The sequence below is a fragment of the Ovis aries genome, chromosome 3 (assembly GCF_016772045.2).
Source record: "Ovis aries strain OAR_USU_Benz2616 breed Rambouillet chromosome 3, ARS-UI_Ramb_v3.0, whole genome shotgun sequence".
In the NCBI taxonomy this organism is placed as follows: domain Eukaryota; kingdom Metazoa; phylum Chordata; class Mammalia; order Artiodactyla; family Bovidae; genus Ovis; species Ovis aries.
Genome location: NC_056056.1, coordinates 199,579,682 through 199,607,596, shown reverse-complemented (window position 1 = coordinate 199,607,596; position 27,915 = coordinate 199,579,682). Strand labels below are relative to the sequence as shown.

Here is a 27,915-nt window from a genome sequence, read left to right as displayed (position 1 = left end):
CTCTAATGTAGAGATCTATGTATAAACATTACCTAGGAATGGTCAATGGCAACCCACTCCAGTACTCTTGCCTGGAAAATCCCATGGATGGAGGAGCCTGGTAGGCTGCAGTCCATGGGGTCGCTAAGAGTCGGACACGACTGAGCGACTTCACTTTCACTTTTCACTTTTCACTTTCATGCATTGGAGAAGGAAATGGCAACCCACTCCAGTGTTCTTGCCTGGAGAATCCCAGGGACAGGGGAGCCTGGTGGGCTGCTGTCTATAGGGTCGCACAGAGTCGGACACGACTGAAGCAATTTAGCAGCAGCAGCAGCAGCAGCAGCAGGAATAGTCAAACACTGTTTTCTAGGAAAATAAACAGAGTCCACTTTTATAAGGCTCCTTTTTTTTTTTTTTTAAACATGTCACAGTTTCCTAGCAGGAAGGCATCTTAGGTATCAGTTTAACATCCCTGTGTTACAGACGAGCAAATGGTGAACTAAGGAAGTTAAACCTGTGGGCACATGACTGTTGCAGGTGGTACTGGACATGAAGCGCTCTCTCGTTGCTGATTTATTCCAGTACCTCCCTCCTCGTTAGTCAGACAGAGAAGGGAAAATATTGTATGAGCTGCCTTACATGCAGAATCTAAAAGGAAATGATACAAAGGAACTTATAAAACAGACTCACAGACTTAGAGAATGAACTTACAGTTGGTTGCTGGGGGGAAGGGATAGTTAGGGAGTTGGGGATGGATATGTACACACTACTGTATTTAAAATGGTTAGCCAACAAGGACCTTACTGTATAGTACAGGGAACTCGGCTCAGTGTTATGTGGCATCCTGGAGGGGAGTTCAGGGGGAGATTGGATATATGTATATGTATGGCTGAGTTGCTTTGCTGTTCACCTAAAACTATCACAATATTGTTAATTGGCTGTACTCCAATATGGGCTTCCATAGTGACTGAGTAGTAGAGAATCTGCCTGCCAATGCAGGAGATGCAGGTTTGATCCCTGGGTTGGAAAGATCCCCTGGAGAAGGAAATGGCAATGCATTCCAGTATTCTTGGCTGGGAAATCCCTTGAACAGAGGAACCTGGTGAGCTACAGTCCATGGGGTCGCAAAGAGTCAGACTTAGTGGCTAAACAACAACCCTCCAATATAAAATAAAAAGTTTAAAAGAGGCAGATTCCTGACCTCCACAGTAGCTTTAACTATCCATATGAGAAGAGAAGCCCAGGAACTTGCGTTTTCACAAGCTCCCCAGAAGGTTCTTAGGAACACTGCAGATTCAGAACCCTGCAGTAAGACAGAGTGACCTAGACTAATTGGAGTTTCAGAGAACCTTCAGTGACTATTCAGTTGGCCTGTATCCACAGGTTCTGCATCTGTGAAGGGCTGGTGGTACTGTGCCATTTTCTGTAAGATGTTTGAGCATCCACAGATTTTGATATCCTCAAGACTCCCGGAACCAATCCTGTGGATACCAAGGGATGACTAGGTTATTTTTTGATAAATCCTTTTTATGTCACTTTTGCCTTAATATAAATCTCTTTATATGTCATAGTTTTTTGTTTTTTTTTTTTAATCTTTGGTTAGCTAAGTTCCTGTAAGCAAATTTGGGGAGAATTTATCCTTTTATTTTCTGGTTGAAATATGTTGCATGATGTCTAAAGCAAATTGTGAAGGCAGTATTGGAAGCATCAGGAGTGTAGGACAGTTAAATGGGTGTATTTATCTGAAAAGTGCATTATATCTGAAATGGAGCACATTTTATTGAAATAATGCCTCTGGCTAATAGAAAAATGTGATCAAACAGTGGTCTTTGTGATGATTTTGGAAACTGACCTGAGAGCATATTCTTCATGATCTCAGAGACTGGAGGGGACAGACCCTGAAGATCTAATACCCAAAGACATGGTGTTGTCTACCACAAAGAGTAATTTAGTTAACTTTCTGGTGGGAAAATGAATATATTCATATTTTGTTGGAGATTACAAATTAAGTTTGTATTGTGGACTCAGGGAGGAAGGGTACAATCCTCTTTACACTTGTATTTGGTAAAGTAGCTCCAGCTCTGTGTATTTTGGCATTTTTGAGGGGAAATTGTTTTATTTTCTTCAGTATTTATGGAGAAATTTAAATACTTCTGATAATTTTTTGAAAGAAAGCAACATATTTCAGTCTTCCGTGTCTTTATAAGCAGAGTTTATTTTCCTTTTGCAAAAAGTGTTGATTCTTCAGGAAGTAATCATTATTATACTCTCAAATCCTTCCATCCAGCACAACTATGTTGAGTACCTGGTGTGTATTCAGCATTGTCTTTGTGAAAGAGACCAGGGCCATACAAGTTGGGATGCCCCGCCCTTGAGAAACCTGTCATCAGACTTTAAAATTGGGAAAGTGCAAAGCTTCACTCTGGCCAAGGAGAGCAGACTTGGCTCCTCCTTGGGATGTGCAGTTGCCCTGTTTCAAACCATGAACCCGTCAACAGGGTATTCATTACTGACCTTTGGGTAATCATTTAAAAGTACTGTGGGAAATCTCTTGGGTGAGACAAACGAAGATCTCGCATGGGTTTTTATCAGTGGCAACACCTCATGGATCTGGCTCCAGGAAGAAGTCACAATTTCAGTCTGCAGAGGAAAATTGATTGACTGGTTATTGTATTACACTAGTCATCACATAAAATAGAGAAGTTGCGGAAGTTAGTTTAATATGCACAGTCCAGGCAATAAGCACTGGTGCTAATATGGAAGATGTCTTAGAAACAAAGCAGAGTTCTCTCTGCTTCTGAAAGAGAGTGCAATTGTTTTGATGCTGACAGTAGTACTTTTACAAGCCAAGTAAACTCAGGCAGCCTACACAGTGAATGTCCAGGGATCTGTGCTTGGCTGTGTATGCTTCACCAGGTTTATGGATTGTGGTTTTCCTGGAAAGCACACAGAATTAGGTCCTTACTCTGGCAGCATCTGGCTATGTGACCTTGGTTCCCTAGTCCCCTATGTGGCTAGGGGACTCCAGGGCACTGGCTTGTACTTTACAAGTTGGTGGAAAGGATGCATGGCAGCGTACATTTTTCTATTGTAGCAGTGGTGCCACTGTTGGGGGGGCATTGATAATGGGGAGAGTATGCATGCATGGTGGTTTTTTGTTTGTTGTTGTTTAGTTGCTAAGTTGTTTCTGACTGTTTGCAACCCCATGGACTGTAACCTGCCAGGCTCCTCTGTCCATGAGATTACCCAGGCAGTAATACTGGAGTGGGTTGCCATTTCCTTCTCCAGGGGATTCTCCCAACCCAGGAACTGAACTCGAGTCTCCTGCATTTGATAGGTGGATACTTCACCATCAGGGAAACCCAGTGGGGCAATCAGGAGGTGATAAATAGGTTTACCAACTAGAGTACATCATGAGAAATGCTGAGCTGGAAGAAGCACACGCTGGAATCAAGATTGCCAGGAGAAATATCAAAAACCCAGATATGCAGATGACACCACCATTATGGTAGAAGTGAAGAGGAACTAAAAAGCCTCTTGATGAAAGTGAAAGAGGAGAGTGAAAAAGTTGTCCTAAAGTTCAACATTCAGAAAATGAAGATCACGGCATCTGGTCCCGTCACTTCATGGGAAATAGATGGGGAAACAGTGGAAACGGTGTCAGACTTTATTTTTTTGGGCTCCAAAATCACTGCAGATGATGATTTCAGCCATGAAATTAAAAGACGCTTACTCCTGGAAGGAAAGTTATGACCAACCTAGATAGCATATTCAAAAGCAGAGATATTACTTTGCCAACATAGGTCCGTCTAGTTAAGGCTATGGTTTTTCCTGTGGTCATGTATGCATGTGAGTGTTGGACTGTGAAGAAAGCTGAGTGCCAAAAAATTGATGGTTTTGAACTGTGGTGTTGGAGAAGACTCTTGAGAGTCCCTTGGACTGCAAGGAAATCCAACCAGTCCATCCTAAAGGATATCTGTCCTGGGTGTTCGCTGGAAGGACTGATGTTGGAGCTGAAACTCCAGCACTTTGGCCACCTCATGCGAAGAGTTGACTCATTGGGAAAGCCCCTGATGCTGGGAGGGATTGGGGGCATGAGGAGAAGGGGACGACAGAGGATGAGATGGCTGGATGACATCACTGACTCGATGGACATGGGTTTGGGTGAACTCTGGGAGTTGGTGATGGACAGGGAGGCCTGGCGTGCTGCGATTCATGGGGTCACAAAGAGTCGGACACGACTGAGCGACTGAACTGAGCTGAATTCTTTCAAAGCTGGAAATAAAAATGTCTGTTAACATCTGTTAAAGTGAAAGTGGTCTGTTAGTCGTGTCTGACTCTTTGCGACCCCATGGACTGTAACCTACCAGGTTCCTCCTTCCATGGAGTTTTCCAGGCAAAAGTACTGCAGTGGATTGCCATTTCCTTCTCCAGGGATCTTCCCGACCCAGGAATCGAACCCGGATCTCCTGAATTGCAGGCAGACGCTTTACCCTCTGAGCCACCAGGGAAGCCCTACATCTGTTAAAATTTCATGCCCAATAATTGAATTAATAAATATACTTTATGCTCTAAAGATTCTATATGCAGCATCCTAGAAATAACTGAGTTTGGGATCATAGAGACCTGTTTAAATCTTAGTCCTGACGTGCTGTGTGACCTTGGACAAGTAATTTAATCTCTGGGCTTCAGCTTCTTTGGTGGCTCAGATGGTAAAGAATCTGCCTGTGATGCAGGAGACTGAGGTTTGGTCCTGCTTGGGGTAGATCCCCTGGTCCTCCAGGGGAATGGCTACCCACTCCAGTATTCTTGCCTACAGAATTCCACAGACAGAGGAGCCTGGTGGGCTACAGTCCATGGGGTTACAGAGAACTGGACATGACTGAGCGACTGACACTTTCACTTTACCCTCTTTCAGTTTCCTCATCTGTAGAATGGACCAAATGCCTTTGTGGCAGAATTAGTATGAATATTCAAAGAGAAATATAGTTAAATCACCCTTAACTTGATTAGCGGTAGCCATTAGTCCAGTGATCTTCTGAAAATATGGCTTTTGTTATTAATTCACCTCCTCCTCTAAAGCCTTGCTTCATTTCCTTTGCTGTTTACCACTCATCTCCCAAAGTCCTTTGCCTTTGCTTATGGCACCGACCGATTTCTGTCTTGTGTTTGCGTTTTGTAGTGATGCTCTGTTATTATTATTTTTGGCCATGCCTCATGGCTTGTGGTATCCTAGTTCCTTGACTAGGGACTGAATCCCCACCCACTACAGTGGCAGCTCAGAGTCCTAATCACTGAATTACCAGAGAATTCCCTGTTGCGATGCTTTATTAACATCCCTCATATTACTTGTTGTTGTTCATTTACTCAGTCATGTCCAACTCTTTGCAACTCCATGAACTGCAGCATTCCAGGCTTCCCTGTCCTTCATTATCTCCCAGAGTTTGTTCAAACTCATGTCCATTGAGTTGGTAATGCCATCCAACCATCTCATCCTCTGTCATTCCCTTCTACCTTCTTGTTCTGTGCTCAGTCTTTCCCAGCGTCAGGGTCTTTTCTAACGAGTTGGCTCCTGGTATCAGAGTACTGGCCAGAGTAAAGACCCTGGGGAAGATTGAAGGCAGGACGAGAAGGGAACGACAGAGGACGAGATGGTTGGATGGCATCACTGACTTGATGAATGTGAGTTTGAGCAAGGTCTGGGAGATGGTGAAGGACAGTGAAGCCTGGTGTGCTGCAGTCCGTGGGATCCCAAAGAGTCGTACACGACTGAGTGATTGAACAACAAAAAACTGGATCTTCCACTTCAGCATCCGTCCCTCCAATTCAGGGTTGGATCCTGGATCTTTAACCTCTGGGTAATCGAGAGTCAGCTCATGTTAGCGATTTTCCTTATGAGGCAAGGGAAATTTTGACTCTGGGGCACCTGCCTCTTGCTGCAAGTTCTCCTTACCCTTGCAGTATATGGAGGGTGCCTCTCCCATTGTATAAAAGCTGTCTGGGAAATCTCCAGTGATGAAAAACCTACCTTGCAATTTGGGGGAACTGGTTGATCCCTAGTTGGGGAACTAAGATCCCACATGCCACGGGCCAGCTAAGTCTGCACACTGCAACTAAGACCCTATGCAGCCAAAAATAAGAGTTCCTTTTTTAAAAAAATGTTGTCTGGAATAAGAACAGAAAATTCCCTCCTCACCAATGAGTGAGTGATCGATGATGTAGAGAGCTCCTTTTCCCCTGAAAAGGTAACTTTAATAAGTACCCAGGAGTGACCCTTTCATTGTGCAGTTTGTAATATTTAACCAGGGGGAATATTGGGTGGCTGGTGAGGAACCTTCTCGCTATTCCCTGCCATTTTGACTTCTGTCCACTCTGTGTTTGGTACAGTTGACTGTACAGAAGATCTCTCAGGCTTCCAGTCTTCCGTAGCTGTTAGATCCTCCCCTGCAGAAGGGAGCAGCCTTGTTTGTAAAACTTGGACCCAGCTCCTGTGGAGAGCTGGCTCAGTCATGTGACTGCCTCAGGAGCTTCCGGTTCTGGTGCGGCAGTGGGGGTGGCAGTGGGGGGGCCTGTGTTCCCGGGGGTACACCCTGAGGGGGACTGCTTCCCCGATGTTTCCCAGCGACGAGCATGGCCTCGGAGATGCTCTTCTAGAGCTGATTCAGCTGAACTTCCAAGCTGGCACATCAGATCCCTTCTCGTTTAAAGTAGGCGTAATTTCAAGTTTTTGGTGATATGTCCCAGAGTGTCTGGTAAAAGCAGCATCCTTGTTAAAATCGTGTGCCATCAGAGAAGCTCTTCCTGAGGAGAAACTGTGGAAGGCGATCAGCTGCTGCTGCAGGAGGCAGAGTTTTGATTATGCACCAGGAGGTTGGAGTCGCCTAACTTCGGTTTTGAGCAGCGATCCCCAGGCAGTGTTGACAGTCACTGTGTTTCATCGCGTGGTGGGAGTTGCTGTTTGTTTGGGAGGCGGTGGCATCAGCTCCAGCCATGCCTGCTTACCGGCAGGGTGTTTTAGCCCGTGTTAGACGCCTACTGTTTAAGGGGTACAGCTATATCCCAGGCTCCTTCTGCATGTGTGTAGATATATGTATTTACACACAGATAAAGGCATTCCTGGAGAGCAGGAGACTGTGGTATGTAGGGCTATGGAAAGCATTTGATATTTTCTGTAAATCAGAGGATATTGAGAGGATTCTGTAAATCAGGTGATATAAGGCATGCATGGTACATAGAGTAGCTATGCAATGAATGTTTCTTTTCTCAATTTTTCTTTCAAAACTTCATTCACGTCACTTTCAAAGGATGACATCCCAGTTTGAGAATTTGGGTATGTAGTTGTAACCCACTTAGGTTAAATTTTTCTGCAAATAAATGTATATGTTGGGATGGTTACTTACTTATGTATAAAGCCTCTTTTTTTTGGAAGGAGATTGGCCTTTGAAGTCAGACTGCCTGGGATTCGAGTCCTGATTCTTCTACCTATGATTTTTGAGTTTTCACAGCTAAAAATATGTGGGGAATAAAAGCTGGGTCACAGACTGAAGATTAAATGAGGTATTATGTGTAGGGCAGCTGGCATGGTGCCTGGAATGTGGTGAGCTATGGTAAGGGTTACTTAGCCTTCTCTTTACAAGAGATGTAACAGAAATGTTGAAAGGTTTTGACCTTAATGCTCAAAAATAACTGGTTGTGAACATGAGCATTGCCGATTGGAATATAACATGGGGTTGTGAGGGAGAGGTTCAAAGGATCTAGGGCACCTGGAGGCCTATGCTGGCATCTAATGTTGAAAGAAGGTATGTAGTCAATAATGCCAGCTCTCTGTGGCTCCATGGACTATAGCCAGGCTCCTCTGGTCATGGGATTCTCCAGGCAAGAATACTGGAGTGGGGTGCCATTTCCTATCTCAGGGGATCTTCCCAACCTCCTGTCTCCTGCGTCTCCTGCTTTGGCAGGCAGATTCTTTACCGCTAGCACCACCTGGGAAGTCCTTTCTAGTGACTTGCTTCTCTTCCTTTAGAAATGTATTATAGGTAGTTATCATTTGGAGGTCCTCCTGCCCCCCACCCCAGAAGGGAATTTATCCATCCCAAGTTCTTTTATTTTTCTAATTTTTGAGGGGTGATCAGCATCTTTGAAAATTGTTAAATAACCAGACTACAGAGTAAGTGTTTATTGGCTAAGTATCATTGATGTCATCAAGTAACTGTTTTAGGCAAGTAATCCCAGACAAGTCAGTTCAGTCCAGTTTACTTCAGTCTCTTAGTCGTGTCCGACTTTTTGTGACCCAATGGACTGCAGCACCCCAGGCTTCCCTGTCCATCACCACCTCCCAGAGCTTGCTCAAACTCATGTCCATTGGGTCTCATCCTCTGTCTTTCCTTCCTCCTCCTGCCTTCAATCTTTCCCAGCATCAGGATCTTTTCCAGTGAGTCATTTCTTCACATCAGGTGGCCAAAGTATTGGAGCTTCAGCTTCAGCATCAGTCTTTTCAGTGATATTCAGGACTGATTTCTTGGAGAGTTCCTTGCAGACCAAGGGACTCTCAAGAGTCTTCTCCAACACCACAGTTCAGAAGCATCAGTTCTTTGGTGCTCAGCTTTCTTTGTGGTCTGACTCTTACATCCATACATGACTACTGGAAAAACCGTAGCTTTGACTAGACCAACATTTGTCAGCAAAGTAATGTCTCTGCTTTTTAATATGCCATTTAGGTTTGTCATAGATTTTCTTCCAAGGAGCAAGCATCTTTTAATTTCATGGCTGCAGTCACCATCTACAGTGATTTTGGAGCCCAAGAAAATAAAATCTGTCTCTGTTTCCATTGTTTTCCCATCTATTTGCTGTGAAGTGATGGGACCGGATGCCATGATCTTAGTTTTTTGAATGTAGAGTTTGAAGCCAGCTTTTTCACTCTCCTCTTTCACTTTCATCAAGAGGCTCTTTAGTTCCTCTTCGATTTCTGCTGCAAGCGCTCATCTGCTATTTTTGTTTTGGTAAAAGAGGATATTGGTTTCAAAATCAAAATACACAAAGTTTAGTAGCAAAATTGTGGTGATTCTCCTTAGGACATTTAAAAAGTATTTGCCTGAAAGGTGAAGTGTCAGGAATAATATGAACTCACAAACTTTAGGAAATAAGTTTATGCCCCTCTTAAAACGTGTTCTTCATAACTTACTACATCTTACCTTAGAGACAAAACATAAAAGTAAATGTTCCTATACACAACTGTGTATACAGCAGATAACAAATGAGGACCTACTGAATAGCACAGGTAACTCTACTCAGTGCTCTGGTGTGACCAAAGTGAAAGTGAAAGGCGCTCAGTCGTGTCTGACTCTTTGCGACCCTATGGACTATACACTCCATGGAATTCTCTAGGCCAGAATCCTGGAGTGCATAGCCCTTCACTTCTCCAGGGGACCTTCCCAACCTGGGTTGGATCCCCCTCAACCCAGGGATTGAACCCAGGTCTCCCACATTGCAGGCAGATTCTTTACCAGCTGAGCCACAAGGGAAGCCCAAGGATACCAGAGTGGGTAGCCTCTCCTATCTCCAGCGGATCTTCCCAACCCAGGAATTGAACCAGGGTCTCCTGCATTGCAGGTGGATTCTTTACCAACTGAGCTATCAGAGAAGCCCTATAGTGACCTAAATGGGAAGGACATCCAAAAAAGAGGGGATATATGTATACGTATAGCTGATTCACTTTGCTGTACAGCAGAAACTAGCACAATATTATAAAGCAACTATGTTGTTTAGTCACAAAGTCATGTCCGACTCTTCTTTGACCCCATCGGGTGTAGCCCTTCAGGCTCCTCAGTTCATGGGATTCTCCAGGGAAGAATATTGGACTGGGTTGCTATTTCCTACTCCAGGGCATCTTTCCAACCCTAGGATTGAACCCATGTCTCCTGAATTGGCAGGCGAATCCTTTACCACTGAGCCACCTGGGAAGTCCCAAAGCAACTCTATTGTAATAAAAATTAAAAAAGAAAAAGTAAATCTTCCTGGGTGAGCTTGTGTATTGCCTTACATTGACAAGTAAGTGTGACGTGTGTTATGAGAACAGAAGGACAGGGCAGGAGTAATGGGGGAATTGGTTTCAGGAAAAATAAGTATAGGTTTTAAGTAACTGTTGAGTTCCATTAACGTATTTATTCTTTATTTTTGGAAGGGAGCTTAATATACTTGTTTAAACTGAAATGAAGTAACTTTTATTCCTGTTTTAAGTTCTGTTCTGCAGCCTTTAAATTATGCTTATACTTTGATAGGATTAGTTGTGTGTGAGTCTCTTGTAGCATTTAAGTATCCTTGCAGACTAACTTGTGTGACTGGCATGATATCCAGCAGAGGTACCGCTTTGTGAATAATGTTTTCTATTCTAAAATGCCAAAGGCCTTTTGAGACACTTTCAGATTTTAATTTAGGAAAGCCTGTCATCCAGTCTGTCATTGAGACGAAAGAGTTAAATAGGTTTTCTCTGAGGCTCTTAGCTCCTAGAACAATCGATCAACTCTTCTCAAAGGACTGAGAGATGGATCTTTACCCACCAGGGGGCCAGAGTTTTCCAGCTTCTTGATGAATTTCTCTGAGGTCTAATGATTCCTTTTGAACACTAGGCACACTTAAGGGCTTGGAGAAACTCTGATAAGTTTTCCCAAAGTTCATTGAATTGAAAGGCTAACAAAGTATTTGGACATACTTAAAACCAAATGTGGTTTAGTAAGCCTTATAGGGTGTCTTTATGAAAGGGTATAGGGTAAAATCAAGATCTTGGCAAGGAAATGTCTTGTAATATGGGAAATTCTGTCGATTAGCAAATTCATTTAAGATGCTAATTTGTCTAAAAAACATGTGCTTTCCAAATTCAGAAAGTCCATGTACCTTCCCAACTTGCTTTGCCTGGAAAGGGTGCAGATAGAGGCCGAAAACCAATGCTTGATTTAGGCTGATAGAATAAGTCTGTTTCATAAAGATGAAAAATAAGGTAGAGTGTCAAAGAAACTGTAAAGGACCTTTTGTCTTCTTGCTTCTTAGATTTTTTTTTTCCCTCCTATCCTTACAAAGCAAAGCGTAGGTGATATGATGAGATGTCAATTATCATGTAAATCCATATGTTAAGTCTAAGTCCAGAATGTGAGCCCTGGTGGTCTATAAGCATGGAGAAGCTTCATCTTTTAGGAATATAATGGTATACTTCCTAATAACGTTTCTGAAATAGAGGGAAAATGAAATATAGGAGTGCCTTGTTTTATTGCACTTTGTTGTACTTGGCAGAAGTTGTACTTTTTACAGACTGGAGGTTTTTGGCAACTTTGCATCGAGCAGATCTGCCCTCACCATTTTCCCCACAGCATTTGCTCATTTCTTATCTCTCTGTCACGGTTTGGTAACTTCTGCAGTATTTCAAACTTTTCCATTGTTATCATATTTGTTATGGTAATCTGTGATCAGAGATCTTTCATGTTACTCTTGTAATTGTTTGGGGGCACTATGAACCATGTTCAGAGCAAACTTCATCAATAATTGTTGACTGTGTTCTGACTGTTGCACCGATCTGCCATTCCCCCATCTCTCTCCATCTCCTCAGGCCTCCTTATTCCCTGAGAGTAAATAGTATTGAAATCAGCCCAATTAATTACTCTATGAATGTGTGTGCTAAATCACCTTAGTTGTGTCCTACTCTTTGTGACTCTGCCAAAAGGGGGGGGGGTGCTCCATGGGATCGCAAAGAGTCGGACATGACTTAGCAGCTAAAATAACAATCATAGTAACAAAGACAGGTGACGAAGCTGCAGAAGAAAAGTCTGAAGCTAAAGAAACTATCTCCTAAACATCAAAGTGCAAGGTGAAGCAGCAAGTGCTGACGTAGAAGCTGCAGCCTGAAGGTGGCTTCACTGAACAATAGATTTTCAACTTATAAATGATGTGAGAAGTGATGGTTGTCCTGGGGAAATTCTTCCCAGTATTTGTATCAGTAAAAAGCTCATTAGATGCTTTGGGGGGGCATGGATGGGGCTTATCAACCATAGCATGGTTCTGCTGGGCTGTTTCATTGAAAGACTCTCAATTGTTCAATAATTCGTGGTCTTCTCTTGGCCTGGTCCGTTTCTGTGGAGGTGAATCCTCCAATCTTTTTCCTGGTGGGAACATAAGCTAGATGGCTACTGTTCTCAAAGTGGAGGGGAAGCAAGCTGATGGTGGCTCTGGATATCAACCTTCACTGTTCCCTTCTATCTGCTCTACTATAATCTTGACGACAGAAATAGTACAAGGTGTTGGGGGAGCACGTTAGCAGGGGCACCTAATGTAAGTGGGGTGACAGGAAGGCCTCTCTGAGAATGTTTAAGCTGGTATCTGAAGGATGAGAAAGGAGCCAGCTGGGTGAGAATGAGGGGAGAGTATCCTAGGCAGCGTGCATGTGTGCTTGGTTGCTGAGTCATGTCTGACTTCCTGTGGCCCCATGCACTATAGCCCACCAGGCTCCTCTGTCCATGGGATTTCTCAGGGAAGAATACTGGAGTGGGTTGCCATTCCCTTCTCCAGAGGATCTTCCTGACCCAAGGATCAAACCCATGTCTCCTGCATTGCAGGCAGATTCTTTACCACTGAGCCGCCTGGGAAGCCCCGTTCTAGGCTGAAGGCTTCTAAATTTATTTGAGTAGTTGTGTCTTGTAAGGGGGACCATGTAAGTTGTCAGTTTGTTACAGTAGTTGATATAATCAGAAGAACAGCACCAGGGATGCAATACCAAAGGCACTCTTTCTTATGGTGGTTAGTTATATTAACTAATTAATGTACCTACTTGCTCCATCGTGTCTGACTCTTTGTGACCCCATGGACTGCAGCCTGCCAAGATCCTCTGTCCATGGAATTCTCTAGGAAAGAATACTGGAGTGGGTTGCCATGCCCTCCTCTAGGGGGTCTTCCCAATCCAGGGATGGAACCCAGGTCTCCCTTACTGCAGGCAGATTCTTTATCATCTGAACCACCAGGGAAGCCCAACTAATTAATACCATGTCCTTTTCAGATATGTAAGTAACAGCAATGAGGTTCAAAATGAAATGTTTGCTTAGGAATCCAGATTTAAACTTACTACATTGGATATGAGAAGTTGGACTCTGTGAGGAGTTGAATGATTACATTAGTTGCGAGTTTTTCTTGTTAGTTTGTCTGTTGCTTGTTGACTTCGTCTTCTGGATGTCACCTGAGATTTGTTGGTTCATTTCTGTAGTGGTAATACGACCGATTAGACTAGTTTTAAGCAGATACTGAAATTTAGATTAGCTGTTATGTATACCTAACTATTCAAACTAAGGGTTTGAAGAACTTTTGAAATGCTTTTAGAATCCTAGGGCAGATTATAATGATGCATCCCAGATTTAAAACTTGGATGTCTCCCCTTTTTGTATTGACTTAGATATAATTGTCTCAATCTATCAATCTTGGCCTTTCGTGGAATGTTCCCAGCCTGTCTTTCAGGCTTTGTTTCTGTTTCTCTCCGATATGTTTTCCTGATTTTTCAGAAAAGAAAAGAAGTTTACTTTTCCCTAAAAGATCATGGTATCTGGTCCCATCAATTCATGGGAAATAAGTGGGGAAACAGTGGAAACAGTATCAGACTTTATTTTTTGGGGCTCCAAAATCACTGCAGATGGTGATTGCAGCCTTGAAATTAAAAGACGCTTACTCCTTGGAAGGAAAGTTACGACCAACCTAGATAGCATATTCAAAAGCAAAGACATTACTTTGCCAACATAGGTCTGTCTAGTCAAGGCTATGGTTTTTCCAGTAGTTATGTATGGATGTGAGAGTTGGACTATAAAGAAAGCTGAGTGCCCAAGAATTGATGCTTTTGAACTGTGGTGTTGGAGAAGACTCTTGAGAGTCCCTTGGATTGCAAGAAGATCCAACCAGTCCATCCTAAAGGAGATCAGTCCTGGGTGTTCACTGGAAGAACTGATGTTGAAGCTGAAACTCCAATACTTTGGCCACCTCATGCGAAGAGTTGACTCATTGGGAAAGCCCCTGATGCTGGGAGGGATTGGAGGCAGGAGGAGAAGGGGACGACAGAGGATGAGATGGCTGGATGGCATCACCGACTCGATGGACATGGGTTTGGGTGAACTCTGGGAGTTGGTGATGGCAGGGAGGCCTGGCATGCTGCGATTCATGGGGTCGCAAGGAGTCGGACACGACTGAGCGACTGAACTAAACTGAAACTACATTTGAATTGAATTCTTCTAGGTTCTCACTTAGACTGCAATTCTTTGCCTTCTCAGCTGCCCCACCCTCCCCTTATCTCTTCCCTTTCACAGCTGTTGGGGTGATTCTTTCAGCATGGCATTTTTTTAGTTCCTGCACCAGCAGACTCTCACTTTCTCTCTTTTTTAAAGAGGGATTTTTTTTTTTTTTTTTTCAGTTTGGCTGCACCTTGTGGCATGTGGAACCTTAGTTCCCTGACTAGGGCGCAAACCTGTGCCCCCTGCATCAGAACTTGAAGTCTTAACCACTAGATGGCCTGGGAAGTGCAGATCCTCACTTTCTCTTAAACTTTCATAGCACTGTGTCCCTTGTTTACTCATTAAAAAGGTAGAATAAGACCTAAGGTCCTATTTCTACTCTTATTTTCACATCTTTTGGTTGCAACATAGCTATAATTTTGGCCAACTCAGTAATTTTGGCATCTAGTGTGATGTGCTGTGCTGTGCTAAGTCTCTTCAGTCGTGTCCGACTCTTTGTGATCCCATGGACTGCAACCCACCAGGCTCCTCTGTCCATGGGATCCTCCAGGCAGGAATACTGGAGTGGGTTGCCATGCCCTCCTCCAGCGGAGCTTCTTGACCCAGGGATCGAACCCTCGTCTCGTACATCTCCTGCATTGGCAGGCAAGTTCTTTACCATTAGTGCCAACTGGGAAGTCCACCTAGTGTGATAGGGCTTACTAAATCTGTTTCTAGCTGATTTGAATGCAGATTCCTTTTTATTTCCCCTGTGATCTATCTTCAAGTTTTCGCAGTCATGTATTAGAGAATATATGTAAATGTTCCAAGTTATCCTCGTTCTAAACATCTTCAGAATGTCCCCATTTTATTTGTATCTTCATTTGACATTATCATTTGATATCAAAGGCAAAAGAGCCTACCCATTTGGCCCTATTTCTTTTTCCCATTTAACCATTTCTTTTAACTATTTTAAACTAAATTTTATTTTTTTCCCTCCCAGATTTTGAGAAAGTAAGTGTTCATTATGAGGCTTCCCAGGTGATGCTAGTGGTAAAGAACCTGCCTGCCAACAACCCACTCCAATATTTTTGCCTGGGAAATCCAATGGACAGAGGAGCCTGATGGGCTATAGGACTTGGGGTCACAAAGAGCTGGACACAACTAAAGTGACTTGGGATTGGCCCTGGTGGTTCAGATAGTAAAGAATCTGCCTGCAATGTGGGAGACCTGGGTTCAATTCCTGTGTCAGGAAATTCCTCTGGATAAGGAAATGGCAACCCACTCCAGTATTCTCGCCTGGAGAATCCCCGTGGGTAGAGGAGCCTGGTGGGCTTATAGTCCATGGGGTTGCAAAGAGTCAGACATGACTGAGCAACTAACACACAAAGTGCCTTAGCGTGCACACGTGTGTTCATTATACAGTTGCCGAAACTGGGCTATAGATCCTTCTCCCACCGCCCCTGGCCTTTCTATTATGTCTAACATACCAACTGATCAAATAAATTCATAGTAGTTCTCCAGTACGTCACATGTGGAGTCCTCTGGCTAAATTTCAAGATTCCCTGTGACTTCATAGCACCTTATCTATGCCGCTGTATCTTTACTCCCAAACAGAGCTTTTGGTCATTCTTAATTGTTCTGTGAACAAGCCATCACCATTCCCATATTTGGTCTTTATTCATATTACACCCAGTATGTGAAATGTCTTCCCTCTCCTTGACTTGTAGTTCATTTCTGCTAATCAGCACAGGTGGACTTGTTGGAATCTTCCTGGCTGTCCTGGTCTTCTCATAGTGATGGATTTGGAGCCAGAACCCAAGCTCCTGCCTTGTTCTGCACTGTCACGCCCTCTGTTTAGCATTCCTGCTCAGATCCATTGAATGATGGCTGTCACACCAAGCTGGCTGTTTCTTTCCTCCTTGTCAGCAATGGCTTTCTATCTTGGTGGGTAAGTTAATCACAGAAGACCTGCATCATCATACCAGCTGTACTATAAAAACATTGTGAGGTAGATAACAAGTGCCTGACACGGAGGCAATGGTCCCTAAACAGCCATCCATGGTTTTCCAGCTCCAGACCCAGTGATGCTCATATCATAGAACCAGAAGCTAGAATTCCTTTCTTGCAGGGCACTGCTGTGTCTCCAGAGCTGATACTCCTTACACTTCGGTTAATCTCTATCCTTGGCAATCTAGTACAAGGCCTCAGTAGATGGCCTGCGGGTTTGGTTGTGTTAACACTGTGCTGTTTAAGTTTTACAGTGCACTCACTCGGAACTCTAGTAAATTAAAAACGAAAAGGGCGGGGAACTATTGGATATTTTAACTGCCTCTTTCTTTGACTTCTTGGTTCAAGCCAATAGTATATTTCTCAAACAACTTTGATATGTAGACTGCTGAGGAAAGCTATATGGTCCCAACCTGGCAGGTTAAGAGTTCTTTGAACTAGTTAATGAAATGCTTCATACTGGGAACCTGGAGAAATATCAGCTTAGTTTCTGAAAAACCTTTTGATAATGCTTCCCTTAAGGGTTTAAGAAAAATGCCAACAGAGTAAAAAGTATTGCTTTTTTCATAGATTTCAACATATTTAAACAATAGCAAAAAGAGTACAAAGGAAAAACTGCTGTTCTTTGCCCAGGGAGGTCAGTCATTGGTTGATACCAGTTTTATTACGGCAAATAATACTGTTAGTACTAACAGAACTCTTTGGAGGAGAGCTTAGAAAGATAATTGATGGACATCAAGTTAAAGATATTTTGAAAAGTGAAAAATATGTTAGCTTTGTAAATACATTGAGGTGAATTTAAAAACATGGGCACCCACTGCTATGATATTTTAACCTGTAGAGTTTCACTGTAATTTTTAAAAACAAATGTTGTTGATATATGTTTAGGATGCTGTGGTGGAAGTACCGTGGAATGTGCAGCCTATAAGAAACAGAAATTTATTTCTCATAGTTTGGGAAGCTGAGAAGTCCAAGATCAAGGTGCTGGCAAATTTGATGTTGGATGAGAACCGGTCTCCTCATTGGTGGCTGTGTCTTCACTATAAACTCACATGGCAAAGGGTCAGGGGATCTCTCTAGGACCTCTTTTATAAGGGCAGTGATCCTATTTGTGATGGCTCCATCTCATGACCTGGTCACCTCCTAAGGCCTAACTTCTGAATACAATTACTTTGGTGATTAGGTTTCAACATATGAATTAGGATTGGGGAAGGGTAAAGCGTGCAGACTGGGTGCTACTGCTAAGTCACTGCAGTCACTCTTTGCAACACCATGGACTGTAGTCCGCCAGGCTTCTCTGTCCATGGGATTCTCCAGGCAGAATGTTCTAATCCTAAATGTTTTTACATACCTATATAAGTGTGTTTCAGTGTAATGTGATTTACACATTTGTATTAGTAGAAGGTTAAATATTTACATTTTAAAAAATGTAGTGTATGCTATACACCACTTTTATTTATTATATTGTAAATATTTATTTATTTCTTTATTTGGTTGTGCTGCAGAGCACAGCATATAGGATCTTAGTTCCCCCACCAGGGACGGATGGAGCTTCGTGCACTGGAAGCTCAGAGTCTTAACCACTGGACTGCCAGGGAAGTCCCAGATACTTAGATTTTAAAGTTTGGGAAGGAAAAAACATAACTCTTAGTCTGCTATTTTATAGTTGTGAATCAGTTTCTTATTACAAGCTTTTCATATTGGTTTCTGTATTTTCTGTATGTTAATTATTGCTACAAAATAAATTGCTGTTTGATGATGCTAGGTTATGAGAACTGTGGATTGACCCAGCTTCTAGATTTATCTGATTATTTCCTCATGATGTCGTTTAACTTACTTCTGTATGTTCTATATTTTAAGTTGGAAGTTATATCTTATATTAGTCTACTACTAGAACCAGTAGTAGGTAGATGGATAGACAGATAGATACATACCTAGCCATACACACGTGTGTGTGTGTGTGTGTGTGTGTGTGTGTGTGTGTAGCCTTTTATTCTATTCAGGTCTTTCTTCATTAGATTGGATGAAGTCCACCCACCTTGGGGAGGGCAATATGCTTTACTCCATCCACCAATTTAGGCTTTGACCCCATCCGTTAAACAGCCTCGCAAGACACACGCAGAAATAATGTTTAATCACATATCTGGGCACCTTGAGGCCCAGTGAAGTTGATGCATAAAATTAACCATCACAGATCTAAGACTTGATTTGTTCTTTGTTCAGTCACTAAGTGTGTCTGTTCTTTGCGACTGCATGGACTGCACCGTGCCAGGCTTCCCTGTCCTTCACCGTCTCCCAGAGTTTGCTCAGACTCCTGTGCATCGAGTCTGTGATGCCATCCAATCATCCATCCTCTGTCACCTCTTCTGCTCCTGCCCTCAGTCTTTCCAGCATCAGAGTCTTTTCCAATGAGCTGGCTCCTCACATCAGGTGGCCACAGTATTGGAGCTTCAGCTTCAGCACCAGTCCTTCCAATGAATATTCAGGGTTGATTTCCTTTAGGATTGACTGGTTTGATCTCCTTGCTGTCCAAGGGACTCTCAAAAATCTTCTCTAGCACCACAGTTTGAAAGCATCAGTTCTTTGGTGCTCAGCCTTCTTTGTGGTCCAACTCTCACATTTTTTAAAAAACCTGTAAAAAATTCATTGTAAAAGAGTATATATTCACATGCACAAATAAGAATGTATTTTTATTTTAGCACTATAGTGTAAGTTGAATAACTACTCAGCTTTAGTTTCTTAGTTGTATAAGTCTCTGATATCATGCCATTGGTAGTTTTTTGAAGAGTAGTTTGTTTTTTTTTTAATTTTAATTTTTACTTTATTTTACGTTACAGTACTATATTGGTTTTGCCATACATTGACATGAACCCACCATGGGTGTACATGCGTTCCCAAACGTGAACCCCCCTCCCACCTCCCTCCCCATAACATCTCTCTGGGTCATCCCCGTGCACCATCCCCAGGCATCCTGTATCCTGCATCGGACATAGACTGGCGATTCATTTCTTACATGATAGTATACATGTTTCAATGCCATTCTCCCAAATCATCCCACCCTCTCCCTCTCCCGCAGAGTCCAAAAGTCTGCTCTATACATCTGTGTCTCTTTTGCTGTCTCGCATACAGGGTCATCATTACCATCTTTCTAAATTCCATATATATGTGTTTTTCTTTCTAGCTTACTTCACTCTATAACCCCTCCAGTTTCATCCACCTCATTAGAACTGATTCAAATGTATTCTTTTTAATGGCTGAGTAATACTCCATTGCGTATATGTACCACAGCTTTCTTAACCATTCATCTGCTGATGGACATCTAGGTTGCTTCCATGTCCTGGCTATTATAAACAGTGCTGCGATGAACATTGGGGTACATGTGTCTCTTTCAATTCTGGTTTCCTCAGTGTGTATGCCCAGCAGTGGGATTGCTGGGTCATAAGGCAGTTCTATTCGTAATTTTTTAAGGAATCTCCATACTGTTCTCCATAGTGGCTGTACTAGTTTGCATTCCCACCAACAGTGTAGGAGGGTTCCCTTTTCTCCACACCCTCTCCAGCATTTATTGCTTACAGACTTTTGGATCACAGCCATTCTGACTGGTGTGAAGTGGTACCTCATTGTGGTTTTGATTTGCATTTGTCTAATAATGAGTGATGTTGAGCATCTTTTCATGTGTTTGTTAGCCATCCGTATGTCTTCTTTGGAGAAATGTAAAAATATGGAACGCTTCACGAATTTGCGTGTCATCCTTGTGCAGGGGCCATGATAATCTCTGTATCGTTCCAATTTTAGTATATGTGCTGCCGAAGCAAGCACTGAAGAGTAGTTTTTTAAAATTTCTTAAAGTATTAAAATGTCCAGCAATTTTTTCAGACTTTCATTTTATGTTTCTTAAATTTGAGATCCTTGACACAATCAGTTGATTTTTCTGTGTGGAACATAATATTTTTAATTGAGAAAATATTTACAAATGCTTGGTACTTGGTACACTTACAACAGATTGTATAAATGGAGACCATTCTCAATTCTCATTTTTTAAATATTGAAATATGTAAATATTTTAGTACAAATGCTTTAACAGTTAATGTATTTTGCTCCATTTCCCTGATAGCTCAGTTGATAAACAACCTGCCTGGAGTACAGGAGACTCTGGTTCGATTCCTGGCTGGGGAAAACCCCATGGAGAAGGGAAAGGCTACCCACTCTAATATTCTGGCCTGGAGAATTCCATGGACTGTATAGTCCATGGAGTCGAAAAGAGTTGGGCACGACTGAGTGACTTTCACTTTTCATAAGACAAATCTTGTCGAAAAAGAAGTCTTGATTTTCTTTGAATGTTTTACTAAATTCATATACTATAAAATCACAGGCTGTCTCAATATCATTTTTGTGGTATTGTGATTTATAATAAGAAATATATATTTGGTGTTCATCTATTCTTCTTGGCACAGAGCTCCTAAACTCTTTGGATTTCCTGTGATGAGAGCTGTAAAAGTGTCTTATTACATTAATGGGACTTTCCTGGTGGCTCAGATGGTAAAGAATCCCCCTGCAATGTGAGACCTGGGTTCAATCCCTGGGTTATTTAATGAGGTGAGTTTTGGGCCTCAGCTAAGTATCAGGGCTGGTGCTTGGAGAACCAACCACTGGTTGATGCTTGGAGAACCAACCACTGGTTAGAGAGTTGGAACTTTATTTATTTATTTATTTGCCTTTTTATTTTGTATTGGAGTATAGCCCATTGGGGTATGACTATGTGCATCCCAGGTGGCGCTAGTGGTAAAGAACCCTCCTGCCAGTGCAGGTAGACATAAGAGACCTGGGTTTGATCTCTGAGTCAGGAAGGTCCCCTGGAGAAGGAAATGGCAGCCTGCTACAGTATTCTTACCTGGAGAATCCCATGGACAGAGGAGCCTGGCAGGCTGCAGTCTATGGGGTCACACGGAGTTGGACACAACTAAAATGACTTAGCATATACGCATCAAGGCACCTGGTAGATTCAGTGTCTGCTGAGAGGTCATAGCCAATTAGCAAACAATGTTTTGATAGTTTCAGGTGACCAGAGAAGGGACTCAGCCACACATATACATGTATCCATTCTCCCCCATGGGAGTTGGAACTTTCTGTCTCACTCCCCCAGCTGACCTCCAGGTTAGGGAGAAGGGCTGGAGGTTGAGTTCAGTCATCTATGAGCAGTGATTTAATCAGGCATGCCTATGTAGTGAAGTCTCCATAAAATCCCGAAAGGATGGGGTTTGGAGAGTTTCTGGGTGGGAAACATGTGGTGATTCAGGGTGATTCAGGATCCCTTGGAGAGTACTTGGAAGCTCTTTGCCCTTTCTTGAACCTTTCCCTTTGCATCGTTTTCATGTTTTCATCTGGCTGTTTCTGAGTTACATCCTCCTATAATAAACTGATAATCTAGTAAGCAAAATATTTCTCTGAGTCTTCTGAACCGCTCTAGCAGATCAATCAAATTCAGGTTAATTGGAACCTCCAATGGTAAGTTGGAAGCTTGTGTGATAACCTACCTGGACTTGCACCTGGGGTCTAAAGTGGAGTGGGGTGGGGTTGGGGGTTGGACAGTCTTGTGGGACTGAGCGCTTAACCTGGGGAATCTGATGAAAATACCTCTGGATAGATAGTGTCATAATTTAGATGAATTGTAGGATAATTCATCCTACATTGGTGTCTTAAGCATTGCATGGTGGTATAAAAAAACTGCTTCTCCCCACATTGGAATTAGGTGTAGAACCCCCATTTAAATTCTTTCCAGTACAGAATATCAGTGTATTCAGTTTAATGTTGGAACTTGTGGTAGCCAGTCTCCAAAGAGGGACCAGGTCTCTGAAATCGATGTCTTTGTATTGTCCTCCACTGCACTGATTCACACTCTCCCTGAGACTCCCTGTAACCAAACAGAAGTGATTAACAGCTGTGGTATGATTGGGGAGCCTTGAGCAGCTCTCTGGGAAGTTCAGCTGCCCTGCTGGAAATGGTTGGTAAAGAAGGGGATGTTCTGGACCTACATGGAGGTGCCCTGGCAGAGGCCAGGCTCCTGCCACTCCCTCTGAGGCACAGGACTTGGGAGTGCAGTCCCATCACCATCTCGTTGTGGTCACAAATTGCTGATCTCAAGTGAGAGCAGCAACAGAACCGCCCTGCTCAGCCCAGTCAACCAATAGTGTGAGGAGAAATCATAAAAGAATTGCTGTTTTTAGGCATGACATTTTGAGGTAGTTTGTTACACAGTGATAGGTATGCATGCTAAGGGACTTCAGTCGTGTTTGGCTATTTGCGACCTCATGGACTGTAGCCTGCCAGGCTCCTCTGTCCATGGGATTCTCCAGGCAAGAATACATTCCCTTCTCCAACGGATCTTCCCAACCCAGGGATTGAACCTTAGTCTCTTACATCTCTTGTGTTGGCAGGCGAGTTCTTTGCCACTAGTGCCACCTGAGAAGCACTTACACAATGATTGATAATAATCAAATCAGGTAGGTTGAGATATTCCCAAGTACAATTTTAGAATTTAAAAATTAAGCCTATACAGGGGTTGAAATCTCATTTAATTTGTTCAAGCCCTCTCGTTTGCAGAGGGATAAATTTCCGGGTCGTCTTCTTTGTGATATTTGCAAACAATTGTCAACAAATAATTGTAGTTCACTATGTTTCAAAAACTGGAGGCTTTGCATGTTTTATTTACATAATAGGGTTTTTTTTTTTTAATTTTAGTTTTGGCTGCACTGGGTCTTCGTTGCTGTGCAAGGACTTTCCCTAGTTGCAGTGAGTGGGGGCTACTCTGTAGTTGTGGTGTACAGTCTCCTTGTTGTGGTGGCTTCTCATGTTGCAGCGCAGGGGCTTTAGGGCAGGTAGGCTCAGTCAGTAGTTGTGGCACATGGGATCTTCCTATATCAGGGATTGAACACCTGACCCCTATACTGGCAGGCAGATTCTTAACCACTGGACCACCAGGGAAGTGCATACTTAGTTGTTGTTCAGTTTCTATGTCTGACCCTTTGTGACCCCGTGAATTGCAGCACGCCAGGCTTCCCTGACCTTCACTATCTCCCAGAGTTTGCTCAAACTCATCTATTAAGTCAGTGATGCCATCCAAGCATCTCATCCTCTGTCGCACACCCTTCCTCCCCAGCGCCCACCCCCTACCCTGTTTTGCTTGCTCTCAATCTTTCCCAGCATCAGAATCTTTTCCAGTGAGTCAGCTCTTCCCATCAGGTGGCCAAAGTACTAGCGTTTCAGCTTTAGCATCAGTCCTTTCAATGAATATTCAGGGTTGATTTCCTTTAGGATTGACTGATTTTATCTCCTTGCTGTCCACAGGACTCTCAGGAATCTTCTCCAGTGGGTGTTTTTTTTTTTTTTTTTAAGACTTTTCAACTGATTTTCAAAAAAAAAAAAAGCCAATATTTAAAAGTCTTATTTATAAAATAGTTCATGACTGACATATGTCAGCTTAGATTGATTGACAAAATTGTTCTTCCTCTTCAAAGAGTCATACGTTCCTAACATTCAACTGATGATAACCAGTAAAAAGATAGTGCACAGTGCCAGGAAGAAGTATTTATTTTTAATTAAACATCAATTTTCTCACAAAGATCAGATAGTTCATTTATTCTGTGTATATGTAAAATATTTAAAATTTGACAGTGATAGATTGCACTTTGATTGTTAGACTGTGGGAAAACTTATGTGGATGAAATTATAAATTATGTATCTATCACAACCAAATCCAAGTGTTTTTCTGCTTCCTCAGTTTCTTAATAAGAACATTGTTTCTATTTTGATGCTATATTCCAACAAAATTTGCATCCGTGGTATCTCTGCAAAATCAAATAATTGATCTGTTCACTGCTAACTTGTTTAAATTTATAGTGGTGGTCACATAATGTTAGGTGTTTTACCTTCAACAAAATAGACTTTAAATATTTTTCTTGAATTTAATGTTAGATTTTTTAAAAAATGAGCCAACATTTGAATTAATTTAGCTGATTTTTCTCTTTAAAACACCCATGACTGATATAAAATGGCGTTTTCTAGTTGTTTGTAAAATTCTTCTGCTTCTGGAGCCAACAAATTAATAAATACTGCTGCCTTAAACATACACTAGAAATTTGGGATGTAAAAACAAGCACTATATAGAATACTCATTTTATCTAAATGAGAAGTCATGCTTCATAGTTTTATATGACTGTATCTGCTGAGGCTATATGAAATTGCCATCATTAAGCACAGGCTTCTTAACATAACTGCTAATATTTTAAATAGATATGAATCCTTTTAAGCAGATTTGGGTCTTGGAATCAGTGATATTTTTGTAGAGATATTTTGACATGTGATAAACTTTGAAACCTGTATGCAGGTCAGGAAGCAACAGTTAGAACTGGACATGGAACAACAGACTGCTTCCAAATAGGAAAAGGAGTATGTCAAGGTTGTATATTGTCACCCTGCTCATTTAACTTTTATGCAAAGTACATCATGAGAAATGCTGGACTGGAAGAAGCGCAAGCTGGAATCAAGATTGCTGGGAGAAATATCAATAACCTCAGATATGCAGATGCCACCACCCTTACGGCAGAAAGTAAAGAACTAAAGAGTCTCTTGATGAAAGTGAAAGAGGAGAGCGAAAAAGTTGGCTTAAAGCTCAACTTTCAGAAAACGAAGATCATGGCATCCAGTCCCATTACTTCATGGGAAATAGATGGGGAAACAGTGGAAACAGTGTCAGACTTTATTTTTAGGGGTTCCAAAATCACTGCAGATGGTGACTGCAGCCATGAAATTAAAAGACACTTATTCCTTGGAAGGGAAGTTATGACCAACCTAGACAGCATATTAAAAAGCAGAGATATTTTGTTGACCTTTGTCAACAAAGGTCCATCTAGTCAAGGCTATGGTTTTTCCAGTGGTCATGTATGGATGTGAGAGTTGGACTATAAAGAAAGCTGAGTGCTGAAGAGTTGATGCTTTTGAAGTATGGTGTTGGAGAAAACTCTTGAGAGTCCCTTGGACTGCAAGGAGATCCAACCAGTCCGTCGAAAAGGAGATGAATCCTGAATGTTCATTGGAAGGACTGATGTTGAAGCTGAAACTCCAATACTTTGGCCACCTGATGTGAAGAGCTGACTCATTTGAAAATACCCTGATGCTGGGAAAGATTGGGGGCAGGAGGAGAAGGGGACGAAAGAGGATGAGATGGCTGGATGGCATCACTGACTCAATGGACATGGGTTTGGGTGAACTTTGGGAGTTGGTGATGGACAGGGAGGCCTGGTGTACTGTGGTTCATGGAGTCGCAAAGAGTGGGACATGACTGAGTGACTGAACTGAACTGAACTGAAATGTTGAGAAGCATTTTGTGCAAACTACAGATCATGAACTTTTCTGAGAAATGGAAATTCAGAATTTAATTTTTCAAAACCTTTATTTATTTGGCCACTCTGGGTCTTAGATTCAGCACACAGGATCTTTGATCGCTCGTTGTGGCATATGAAATCTAATACCCTGATCAGGAATCAAAGCCTGCCCCCTGCATTGATAGTGTGGAGTCTTAGTCACTGGACCACCACAGAAGTTCCTAATTTTTCACTAAACATACTATTTTGAGCTTATTGTTGCTGATAGATTTTTTTTTTTAAATAAAAAAGCCTAATCCCAAATACATAGTGTATGGGAGTTTGATCCTTGGGTCAGGAAGATTCCCTGGAGAAGGAAATGGCAACCCACTCCAATATTCTTGCCTGGAGAATTCCATGAACAGCACCACCAAGGAAGCCCTATTGGTATCATACGGTTCATATAGTAATAAGGTTCTGTCTGGTGACATTTGGTGCTAAGGTTTTTGGTGACCTTTTCTATGGAAGCAGTAAAAGTGGCATCTGACCTTATCATGTCTGCCTGGCATCTTGTAGTCGTGTCAGGTTGGCTTTGTGGAAGAGCTCTGTGGCTGAGGATTGGTCATTAAAGTATTGGTGTGGTGAAATGCCCCAGAGACACATTACATGTGTTAATGCCTGGGCTACAGCAGCAGTCATCTTACTGGTCTACCTACTCTAGTCTCCCTCCCTTTCTTCCTAACCTGCACACTGCTGTCAGTGCCTCTTAATTCCAAAGAGTTAAGTATATTTTGCTTTTACTATTCAATAAGGTAATGCATGCTCTTTGTAAAAGTTTTAAGTAAAAAAAAAGTTTTAAGTATTATGTAACTATAAAGCATGGGAAAGTAAAAATCTTACGTGATTCTACCTCTGAAGACAAACATTGTCATCAATTTGGTCTCAGTTCAGTTCAGTTCAGTCGCTCAGTCATGTCCGCCTCTTTGCAACCCCATGAATTGCAGCACACCAGGCCTCCCTCTCCATCACCATCTCCCGGAGTTCACTCAGACTCACGTCCATCAAGTCCGTGATGCCATCCAGCCATCTCATCCTGGGTCGTCCCCTTCTCCTCCTGCCCCCAATCCCTCCCAGCATCAGAGTTTTTTCCAATGAGTCAACTCTTCACATGAGGTGGCCAAAGTACTGGAGCTTCAGCTTTAGCATCGTTCCTTCCAAAGAAATCCCAGGGCTGATCTCCTTCAGAATGGACTGGTTGGATGTCCTTGCAGTCCAAGGGACTCTCAAGAGTCTTCTCCAACACCACAGTTCAAAAACATCAATTCTTCGGTGCTCAGCCTTCTTCATAGTCCAACTCTAACATCCATACATAACCACTGGAAAAACCATAGCCTTGACTAGATGGACCTTAGTCGGCAAAGTAATGTCTCTGCTTTTGAATATACTATCTAGGTTGGTCATAACTTTTCTTCCAAGGAGTAAGCGTCTTTTAATTTCATGGCTGCAATCACCATCTGCAGTGATTTTGGAGCCCCCCAAAATAAAGTCTGACACTGTTTCCACTGTTTCCCCATCTATTTCCCATGAAGTGATGGGACCGGATGCCACGATCTTCGTTTTCTGAATGTTGAGCTTTAAGCCAACTTTTTCGCTCTCCTCTTTCACTTTCATCAAGAGGCTTTTAGCTCCTTTTCACTTTCTGCCATAAGGGTAGTGTCATCTGCATATCTGAGGTTATTGATATTTCTCCCAGCAATCTTGATTCCAGCTTGTGTTTCTTCCAGTCCAGCATTTCTCATGATGTACTCTGCATAGAAGTTAAATAAGCAGGGTGACAATATACAGCTTTGACATACTCCGTTTCCTATTTGGAAGCAGTCTGTTGTTCCATGTCCAGTTCTAACTGTTGCTTCCTGACCTGCATACAGATTTCTCAAGAGGCAGGTCAGGTGGTCTGGTATTCCTGTCTCTTTCAGAATTTTCCACAGTTTATTGTGATCCACACAGTCAAAGGCTTTGGCATAATCAATTTGGTCTATATTCTATTATTTTTTTGCACATATACCAACAGAAATATATTTTATATTTTTGGATATTAGATTAGGTTTTCAAATGAAGACTCATTCCAGACCCCACCTGTTAGAAATGATGAAGCTCCTAGCACAGTCTCTGTCTTATATCTTTACTGTGTAGAAACTGGGCAAGGCTGAGTCTTCTCACTAATATAAACTGAATATTTTCTGAGCTTGACTGGATAAGCTATATATTGACATCCAAGGCTTTAAAAAAAAAAAAAAGCTAACAGTTTCCAAGGTTAAGGTTGAAAGACTAGACAC

At 42.3% G+C, this 27,915-nt stretch overlaps 1 protein-coding gene and 1 non-coding gene across 6 annotated transcripts in view; one reads left to right on the top strand and one right to left on the bottom strand.

Moving 5' to 3' along the window:
• The window catches only part of DERA (deoxyribose-phosphate aldolase), a 127,541-nt gene that overhangs the window by 9,559 nt on the left and 90,067 nt on the right, over window positions 1-27,915 (top strand). The window contains exon 2 of one of the 5 annotated variants that reach the window (XM_060413361.1): window positions 22,959-23,009. The exons of the other annotated variants lie outside the window; for them this stretch is intronic. Within the exon in view, the coding sequence (XP_060269344.1) occupies window positions 22,959-23,009 (51 nt within the window). The remainder of the gene's footprint in view (window positions 1-22,958; window positions 23,010-27,915) is intronic. 5 annotated transcript variants of the gene reach the window in all.
• Window positions 19,936-20,039, bottom strand: LOC114114155 (U6 spliceosomal RNA). Its single transcript, XR_003588994.2, has one exon. It is a non-coding gene; the product is annotated as a U6 spliceosomal RNA (small nuclear RNA).